This window comes from Stylophora pistillata, chromosome 3 (assembly GCF_964205215.1).
Source record: "Stylophora pistillata chromosome 3, jaStyPist1.2, whole genome shotgun sequence".
NCBI lineage: Eukaryota > Metazoa > Cnidaria > Anthozoa > Scleractinia > Pocilloporidae > Stylophora > Stylophora pistillata.
Genome location: NC_142521.1, coordinates 39,173,465 through 39,183,930, shown reverse-complemented (window position 1 = coordinate 39,183,930; position 10,466 = coordinate 39,173,465). Strand labels below are relative to the sequence as shown.

General features: G+C 38.7%; 1 protein-coding gene and 1 long non-coding RNA gene across 3 annotated transcripts in view; one reads left to right on the top strand and one right to left on the bottom strand.

Annotated features, from left to right (window-relative positions):
- Nucleotides 1-513: 513 nt before the first annotated feature.
- LOC148736047 (uncharacterized) lies at nucleotides 514-6,200 on the top strand. 2 transcript variants are annotated; one of them, XR_015998529.1, is made up of 4 exons: nucleotides 514-725; nucleotides 1,298-1,580; nucleotides 2,722-2,848; nucleotides 4,808-6,200. It is a non-coding gene; the product is annotated as an uncharacterized LOC148736047 (long non-coding RNA). The 2 variants fall into 2 exon arrangements; XR_015998528.1 differs by having other exon boundaries at nucleotides 1,298-2,848.
- LOC111331419 (uncharacterized) overlaps nucleotides 6,187-10,466 on the bottom strand; it is a 15,540-nt gene continuing 11,260 nt past the window's right edge. Inside the window, exons 10-14 of the mRNA XM_088752491.1 lie at nucleotides 9,488-9,741; nucleotides 9,000-9,036; nucleotides 8,347-8,449; nucleotides 8,083-8,220; nucleotides 6,187-7,558 (exon numbers count right to left, since the gene is read on the bottom strand). Coding sequence (XP_088608617.1) covers nucleotides 7,288-7,558; nucleotides 8,083-8,220; nucleotides 8,347-8,449; nucleotides 9,000-9,036; nucleotides 9,488-9,741 — 803 coding nt within the window. The 3' untranslated portion in view covers nucleotides 6,187-7,287. The remainder of the gene's footprint in view (nucleotides 7,559-8,082; nucleotides 8,221-8,346; nucleotides 8,450-8,999; nucleotides 9,037-9,487; nucleotides 9,742-10,466) is intronic.

Below are 10,466 nucleotides of genomic sequence, written 5' to 3'. Positions count from 1 at the left end.
CGATATGATGGCAATCGCCAAGCGTATATGAAGGCATCGAGCGCTACCTTGAGAAATAGCAACAAATCTCGAACTCGTAAAGCCATGAATATATAATATAACCCTTCTTCGGAAAGCTCTGCGTAAAGCCAGACAAACTGAACAGCGATATGAGGTAAAGCTGAGATCAAAAGAATCGCTGCTAAATAAAAGGTGACAATTATAAATTGCCGTTGAAGATTTTCTGATTTGCCTTTGACAGTTCCGTTCTGAATGTTTGACTTTCGGTATGATCGCCTTCGCTGGACTTCCTGCGAGAAAACTCTGTATAATAAAATTAACGTTATGAATAAAACAGTGGATATCAAAACAGGATGCAAGGCTAAGTCTACCTTAAGAAACAATTTGGAATCAATGTTTGGAGTGCAAGAAAGTACCAGTGTGAAACAAATAAAATACACCCAGCTCAGTACGACACTTGCGATGACGCGATTTCGCGTGATTAAAACTTTGTACTTATGTGGCCACTTAATGGCGATGTATTGCGATATCGAAAGACCCAGGATTATCAAATACGAGGAGCTTATTGTTACAGTCGATATTGACTGTCCTATGTTGTAGAGTTTGGTTACCATGCTAGGAATATGTTTGCCTCCACTCTGGAAATTCATGATGTAAAATACGGCGAAAAATGGTTCGGTCGATATGCCAGTGAAGAGGTCTGCAATAGCAAGGCCTATCAAGAAGTAAGTAGTTGGAGATCTAAAACTTCTCTCAGGGTCTTTCCAAATTGCTACCAAGAGTAGAATGTTGGTGGAAACCGTTAAAATAGACAGGACTGACAGGCAAATTCCCTCTGCAAGCTCAAACTTCATGTACAAATCCATTAGATTTTTAAATTTCGTCGTTTGACTTTCATTTGCGGCCATTTGAGGGTTCCGTTCTTCGCTGCTTGATAGCAAGTTGTGTCGCCTGATCTCTTGGTTTTTGTTTTTTTTTTCCAGAGCTCGCGTCCGAGCTTGATTTTTATCCCACCGTCGATAACTTTTGGCTAACCAGGCTGGTCTCAGTCAAAAGGTGTTGAAAACTCGGGGGAATGAATACCACAGAACGTTTTAGAGCGCTGCCTCCAGTCTGTTATCGCAATGTTTCTTTAGTCTGCATGCGCAAAGCAAATACCTTTGAACTGATCGCCAAGGCGAAATGAAACCATCACTGAACAGCTCGTCTTCAGTTGAGTAATTAGATGAGCAGCTTTATGACAAATGCCTGGGAAACAAAGTTTTCGTTTATTTGTTTTTTTTTTATTTGTTCTCAGCTGTTTACAAAAACGAAGGAGTACGTCACGTTCACAGACCAAACTGTGTCGCTCCTCAAGGACAGCTCGATCGACGGATTGTCAGTTTAATGATATATGCACTTCCCACTGGTGTTCGTAAATTGAATTTCCTGACGGGGAACCAGTTATTGCGTTCGTCTCATTTGAAAGACAAAGAAATAATTATTCGGTGTGTTATTCTTACACCCTCAGGAATCGATGTGGTTTACCGAGATTTTCCTTCAATGTTCTTGCTATATGCCTGTCTGTGTTATCTAAAACGGTAATCTTTCAATCATTTTTTTGAGTCATTACAACCAAAATACTTGTAAGGATTTTAACGGTATTCCTAACGTACAGTGATTAGTAATGTAAGGATTTATATATCCCTCTAGATCTCGACTCTGTTGCGTTCAATATTCGAAAGTGTCTGTTCTAGGTAACACCCTTTTTATAAGCATGTAGAAATTAAAATGTATAAGGCGGTCTTAAAAAAAAAAAACACTTAGAAACCACCTCCTAATTTTCAAACATTGGTTAGAACCCACAGAAAACATCAATTACGCTGTCGAAGACAGAAACATTAGACACACTAAAGTCATGGCCTCGAGCAGCTTTTAAGGCGAGCTTTAAATTTATCATTAAGTACAGTAAAAAGGTATCTGCCAAGACTTTCATCGATGTGTTTTGAAAACAATGTCAGATATGAACGGCAAGGAGGAATTGTACTATTTTTTACATACTGCGACGTAACTTTGCTTAAAATGACGCCTTAGACATATAATATCTGTGTTATTACAAGTTGTAATTTTATGCGCTATTCATTTGCGACGGTCAATCATTAGCCACGAGCTTTGCAAGGCAAGAAATTGTAGACTTTCATTACAATTTTTAAAAAGTCGGTCGCATATCCATAGCAGCTGCTTGCTGTTATTTTCTCTGTTTATCTTTCAGCGGCCACTTCGTTTCTCGCTGTTTAAGTTGACCAAAGTTTCTTTTGATCCTCGAACAGATAAGTTTTTCTCGGTTCTTTTTCATTTTTGGACCGAAATCAAAATGATTAAATCTGCCTCTGGGGAAAAAGCAAGATAAGCATTCTCTGATATGGTTTTTCAAAACCAAAATAAGAATGAAAATGGTGCACGATAAAAGAAAATGTAAGAAAAAATATTGAAAACTTGAAGTGAACTGGTAATATTAACGCTATATGGTTTGTCAATATAATTATAGGCCTCGGTATTCCTTGAACAATTTCTAATCTCGTGTTTTATTGTAATTATTAATTTCGCGCGTTTGCTTTGGTTCTTTCTGCAAAAATATTCAGCGGCTGAATACACTAAAAAAACAGCTTCAGACTGTTCCTAATCTTTAATATGATCTATGGCCTTCAACAGGGGAACATGAAATATTACATATATTCACAGGCAGGCGGCTCAAGCTCTCTTTGAGCTCTTTATGTGGTAGAGAACCAGGATTCCAAAAAATCGCTCAAATCAAGTGAAGTCGGTAAAATAATGACACCAGGAGCAAAAAAGACACGTATGGAATAAGGTAAGCCATTTTTATTTAATATTTTCACTTTTAACTATCTCTGTGGATATCTTGTAGAAAATCCCATACAAATCCTTATGAATCGATATGCAAATTGTGTTCCTTGTGTGGTTCTCAAAGAGAGCTTGGGCCGCCTGTGATATATTTAGAAATTTAATTATTTACGGTTCTTTGTTTTTTTTCTTTTTTTTTTTTTTTTTTTGCAAGTTAAAAGTGATTTGTCCCAATTTGTATAGTACCGTTAAATTTTTGCAAAGGAAATATTGCGCCGCCAGAAAACAATGAAAATTCTTATTGACTGTTGGCGTTACTTGGAAACTTAGCACGTACATCATAACTTTGAACAAATTTGATACATCAACTCGAGAGGTATCAAATATCGAGTAAAATCATATTGTAATAATCAGAGCGGCCCAATGACATTTGCATCTTTGTTAAAGTTTGGTAGAAAACGTGCTCTTCTGAAGTGGTTTGTCTTTAAATAGCTTTCCCAAACAATATTCCGATCACGGAGGAGCAGAAATATTATTTTCAAAGTGTGTAAGGGAGTGGATTTTTAAATGCACACATATATCCAAACTAAATTGTATATTTTTAATTCATATAAAAAGAAAAGAAAGGAAACAAATCATCGAAGGAAGCAACCGTGATCAAAGAGTGTTAGAGAGTAAAGCTATTGAGGAGATAAATTTGATAGAAGCAACCAATTGAACGGAATATAAAGAAGCTAACTAACGAAACGGCTGAACTAAGAACGAAAAAATTGTCACGAAAGCACAAGGTAATCCTACGCGCGCTTATTGTTTATCGTTTCACAGATCATAACAGCCTGCTTGTCTCTGCAGACCGAATATCGTGCGTATATAATATTCTCTTTTCGGCTTTTGTCCCGTTTTCGTCCGATTTAATCGAGCGAAGAGTATACAAACTATTTTTTATAAGTCCTGATGATATCCCTGACAAAAAAATTTTCCGTGTGATTAATCAAGTGTTATAATAGGTCGGCTTTGTGCTGGATGTGAAGGCGCGATGGCTTAGGTTGAACGGGCTGATCTCCCAGTTCAAGCCGTACGTGGCTAGGGGCCCGTTTCTTGAAAGTCCCGGTAACTTTACGGGCCCGTAACTATGTTTTAAAATCAAAATTGTAAGGATATGAAAGCACGTTCTGGCACTAGGCCTTTATAGATTATTCTAGCAAAAGTAGCATATTATACTAGTAGCATTGCTTTTCTTTTGGATAAATTATGCTAAAATTATGCTCTTTTTTCCAAATGATGCCCCTTTTTTTTAAAATTGTGCTCTTTGAAAAAATTGCAAATAAGTCCAAAAAATACATTTTTTAATTAGAAGCCGTTGGTCTACAAGAAAGAAACGCAACAAATCCACAATGAAATTCAAATAAACATGTGGTTCTTGTAAACATGCACACTAGCACTAGACTATACATGGCCTACCACGTGACTTCCGGTTCCGGTGCACCCCAGACCCGGGCTCAGACCGTTTCAGACGCCGCTCAGTGATTCACAATGAACTACAAATGCTACTACTTGAACTAAAACTTAAAACATCGAATAACGTCACCAAATGCTTAGGATGTAGAGATTAACAATGATCAAATTGTAGCATCAAAAATGATCCCATAATTATCAAAATATGCGAATTATGCTAGCATTGCTACTTGGCAGAAATTATGCCAGTTTGCTCAAATTATGCCAAAAATTATGCTAGTATAATCTATAAAGGCCTATCTGGCACCCAAACCAGTCCTTTTTGTTTCTTTAGCTGATAGTTTTATTGCATCATTTTCAAAACTTTTGAAATCCCCATCTTGAATGAAAACAGAACAGCTTTATGGGCCCGTTAAGTTACCGGGACTTTCGAGAAATGGACCCCGGGCCACTGACAGGGTTGTGTTGTTGGGCAAAACAGTTTACTCACACAGTGCCTCTCTCCACCCAGGAATATAAATGGATACTAGCGAACCGTCAGGGAAAGTTGACGAAACACCCAGGAATAAGTTCACGTTGAATGGACTGGCATCCCACCCAGGAGGGAGCAGTAATATTCCTAATTGCTTCTTGCCAAGGAAACCGGGAAAAAATTTGCCTGGATGGGCCGCTTGGCACGAGTGAAGACTTTATCAATCTACCTCTATTGGATCAGTCGACACCAATGGTGGGCTTTCCACGAACTTGAAATGAGAATGTTTTCCAGTTATCAACGTCCTATCACCAAGAATTCGTCTGCATCCTCGGTATATCTCTGTTCCTCCTTTAGTTAGGGTCCCAGTTGATAGCAGTGCTTAAGGCACCTGAGTGGGCTACCCTGAATAACGTCCCATCACCAAGAACTCGTTTGTATCCTCAGTATATTTCTGTTCCTCCTTTAGTTAGGGCCCCAATTGATAGCAGTGCTTAAGGCACCTGAGTGGGCTACTCTGAATAACGTCCCATCACCAAGAACTCGTTTGCACCCTCAGTATATTTTTGTTCCTCCTTTACTTAGGGCCTCAATTGATAGCAGTGCTTAAGGCACCTGAGTGGGCTACCCTGAATAAATAAAGGTCTCTTTCTCGCATTTGAAGAAAAATACCTTGGCCTACAATGAGTGGCAAACGTAGTTGGAACACCTTTGCCTTACTAGGTGGTCGACAACTCACAACCCAACATGATAAATAGAAATCTTACAATTAATCTCTATCAATATGATTGTCGCGATGATTAATTAAAGAGATGCGCTCGCTCTGATTGGTCGAGGATTGCGTCGTATTTCGCTATAATCACCTAGCGCGAGGTGATTGTAACAGGGTCGTGAAACTTAAAAACGGCTGCCTCACGTTTTGTGAACGTTAGGGAGGAAGTGATAACCGCAATAAAAGAAAATTCAATTCCGAAGAGTGCAAAAGATGCTTTTCAGCTTGGCGTAACACTTTTTAAAAGATAGATATGAAATTTTTGCTGCTTAAATTAAATAAACCGTTAAATTCCAATGAAGAGTGGCCGCTTATCTTTATACGAGTGATCAAAACAATTGTAACAGAATGTTTTCAACGACAAAACGACTTCACAACAGAATTTGAAAGACCCCCCCCCCTCCTCTCCTCTCCCTACCAAAGAATGTTGCGTAAATTTATGACCATTTTGTAACCCCTGGAAATTGATATGAAAGGAGAGGGGAATAAATGAAAGTTATCGAAATAAATTAATGAAGTACATGTAGTAGAGCGGGCCAAGATTTTGCCACACATTGTAGCTCATCAACAGTTTTTCCACATACAAAGTCAATTTGTAAAGCATTTGACTGTACAATAGGAACTTTGAATATGAAATAAAAAAAAATCTGTGGAATAGCACTTTAATGGTCATCTTCCACAAGAACTACAAAATCCAACACACACTTAATTTATTCCAGCAATGTTACGAAAAAGATTGCGAGGCTTAAGCTTTGATTTCGTACTCTTCAATGAACGTTTAGCCCAAGGTTTTTAGTGCACGCATCTTATGATTAACAGCTCAAACATTTTCATTTCTCAAGTAAAAAATACTACTCATTAAATACACATTATACCTTAATTAACTACCCATGAACAACCTGGGCAACTGCGCACCTACCCGTCCCTCCCCTGACCCATTCTACCAATTATTGTCCACCAATACTCTTTTGCACTACTATATTTCAAAGTAGGCGAGTAAATGTTTATAAGCAATATTAAATAGCCACGGGTACTCTTAAAAAAGTGGGCACACAGCCTTTACGAACTAATCTGAGATACAAATATGATGCTAGGTGTATGTGGTCAGCTATATAACGTATTCTTGGTGCTCCTATAGAGAGCTACATTAGAAAATGCTCAAGTTATCACAGTCTATAATACTAATCTAATGTGTGCAAAAGTTATATTTTGATGTCAAGGCTGACTTTTCTGATAGTTTTAAGTCAGCTCTTTATTATTCATTCTGATAATAACCCCCCCTCCTCCTTAAAACACTAGCTTCTCTTTCTTCCTTTATCAGCCGAGCTAATATTTTTTAATTCACCCGTTTTGAAATTGCCATCTCTGCTATTCGCTTTTAATGTGTTTCAAACCTGAGCGGGGCGTAAGCTCGAGTTCGTAGAACGCACGTGATCTTTCCATAACGTGTGATCGTACCCTACGAACGTACACCTACTTTGACCTTACCACTGACCGCCGCTAATAGCACTATCACGTCACTCAGTTGTGTGGAAAAGCGCGGGAAAGAAAAATAAGCACGATAAGCACTGAAATGTTTAAAAATGTTTAAAAGCTACCTATATAACAATCCAGTTTTGATAACGCACGAGCTCTCAACTGCTACGGGCCGAAATTGTTTTTTATAGATATTTTGCCAAACATTACCCTAAATTGTAAAAAATAAACAGCTAACGTCACAATGTTCTCAAAATTGTCTCTGTACTCGTTAATTCTGATTCTCCGACCTGGATGAAACCGAAGAGGCTTCGTCTTTGTTCGTATCATCTTCGTTCTCCACTTTCTCCACGATGTCCTTAGCTCGTGTGTCGTGATGTTTTTTTAGCCAAATCAGCCACTTGCTGGGGTTACCCGTCAAGAACGTGCTCTTTAGAGGACTAGGAATAGAGCCTCGTACTTGTGTGATAATTGAGATTTTCGAGGATCTGGTAGCATCGTGATAAGGGCGGATAATGGCACCACAGATACCTGTCTCCAGTCTACAGAAGAAATCAAGTCGCATAGATTGGTCGAAAACATGTTGTCTGGGTATACAAATTTCATACGCTAACCTGGATTTAACCTCCATACGATTTCATTACTGATTAACCGAGAAAAACTTAGGACAATATTTCACTCGCCAGATCGGATAAACTTTTGAATATTCTCATCCGTGCCAGATTAGACTACAAGCGGTCCCTCTTTCTTTTTGACCCGCGCGACGAAGTCCGCCGAAAAGCAGGGACGGCTCGTAATCTTTTGCCAGGTGTGGTTTTGTTTGACTATCGGGTAAAGGAGTCACGATTTTAAGGATAGCGAGGCTTCATATGATAGAACAATTATTCTTATTTGGAAAAGAGAATCTGCAAGTCTCACCAATATAATCACTTACGAAGTGAAGGAGGGGAAAAGTATCAAAAAAGATAGTAACCGTTTCTTAATAAGAAACTTCAGCCAATGAACGAATTTCTAATATTTAAAAGATAAGAAGAGAATTCTGAAGTGAAGTTAACACATTACGGACCTCATCACATTGAGTTTGTTATCCTCCCCAGGAACACTCGGATGGGTGCTTCCTTTCCATGCGCATGCGTAATACGGTTCTTCATCTTCTCGATCTAAGGTGGCCAACACTACACATCGATGTTTTTTCTTCTGATAGCTGTGAATATACAATTGCAGTGCGAACATTACACAGTCAAAACAAAAACAAAGATATTCTATCTAAATGATAATACCACCTCTCATTCAATTTACTTCCTGTTATTCATTACGCTTTTTAACTCACCATTTCAAGACTTTAAAGTCCGCCATCTGATCCAGAAATGAGACGCCGTCAAATGTTTTGTCCCACTGAGTCCGTTCATCCCAGTCAGAAACTAAATCAATCGCTAAAAAAAGAAAAATGTTTGAGTGATAGTTAGCGATGGAAGCTCATATTCTACACTAAAAAAAAAAAAGCAATTGATAGCACCTTTAACTGGATGGCGGGATTATTCTCACTGTACATTCAATAATCGCATCCAACTTCAGGAAACTTGCACGTCGTAAAATCGAGGATAATAAATACGTAGAGAATAATATCTGGGCGTGCTTAGATATGGAATTTCTCTTCGAGTGTTAACCTCGTAGAGAAATGTCACATCTACAAGCAACCGTGTATCATTTTGTCTACCATATAAACGCCATAAGCTGTTAGTGACAAGAAAACTCGACAAATGACCTTGGATTGAGAATGGTGGACGCTATGCCTCTCATTCATCAACCTAACAGAGTGACGCAAAAGGCGAGTGACGTATCAGCAGCTGATTAGCGATATTAAACACGTAAAAAAAGGTTATCGTAATTTCAAACGCTTGCTGTTACGGCTTTTCTCAGGGCTGGGAACTATTCCAAAACACTGTAGTTTATATAATAAAGAGTCTGGAACACGTTACATACCATCTCTGTATGGAACATCTTTTAAGACCATTACTGCCTGTAAAATTTAAAGAAACAAGCTGTCATGTCGCTAACTGTCAATAACAGAAAGTTCAAAACCGAATGGTTTTTATCTGCCATTACTCAGATTAATGTCTGTTACAGAACGAAACCGTAAGAGTTAGTGAAGTCTTATGAACAAAGGAATACCCCCGAAGAACGATATTTTCATCAAGCGATGCTCAAAGGTTACAATCATGTCAAAAGGGGGTAAGTTACTAAGGAAACTGTGGTGCTGGTTCTATCAACTAAATGGTAATGTAAATTGACACAGTAAAGAGTTGAAATGCTGACGTTTCGAACGTCAGCCCTTCGTTAGAGCGAATAGCGAAAGCCTGGCGAAGGGATAACGCTCAAGAAATCAGCTTTTAAACTCTTTACCGTGGCTAATTTACATTATCAACTCAAATGATAAAACTAAATTATCTTGGTACATTTATGTCGGTTACCTTGGTAACAGGCGGACTACCGCGCTCCAGTCCTTTACGCGAATAGACCTCCAGCTCTCCAGATTTTTTCACCCGCTTCCAAGATTTCAACCCCTCGTTCTCTATGCTCAGAAGTCGATCCATGTCAGAGTCCTCGATGGGATTTGCGGGTGAATAAAGATGAGGTAAGCTTCCCATGTCCAGCCCTCCATACCAACTGGGAAATGGCCTTAACGTAGGCTCATTTTCTTCATATTTGTCGAAAAAGCTCATCTCTAAAGGTAATAATAAGACTTGTTACACGAGTTCGGGCAGTCAGAGGGCCAATAACTAAAATCAACCAATCAAAATGCTCTATTGCCGGTCAATATTCTCTCAGTATTGGACCGGGCACTGTCCCGAATGGTCCCGAATGATACCGCACTTGTGTCCCTTTGAACTTCAGTCGTATAATAAATCTCTTATTAACCAAGCTTGCTCGGGACCGTACTAGAAGAATATCGGCCCTCGGTCTTTTTTGTACGGACCTCGCTGCGCTCGGTCCGTACTGTCAAGACCTCGGGCCGATATTCTCCCAGTACGGCCCTCGCGCTTGGTTAATAAGATATATATATATATATATATATATATATATATATATATATATATATATATGCCAGGATTGAAGTGAAAAATCAACACCGATTTCAAATACAGTTTATTTTTTTTTTTATTCTGAGTTCTACAAGGCACGTTGGTTCATGCTATGAAAGGTGAGTCAGTATAGCTAATACGTATGAAATTTTATTCTGAATGCTAATAAATTACAATGATAGGATGAAAAGGCTGGAATCAGTGATTTCCTCGCTAAAAAAAGTGCCCTTATGCGTTACGAGACTTACTAATATCAAAAGTCTAGCAACACTGATCAATACAATTAGTTGTACGACCTGTACAAGAACCTTCACGGAATAAGAAAACCTCCTGCCATGCACTCACCTATAGTCCCCAGACATTCAAT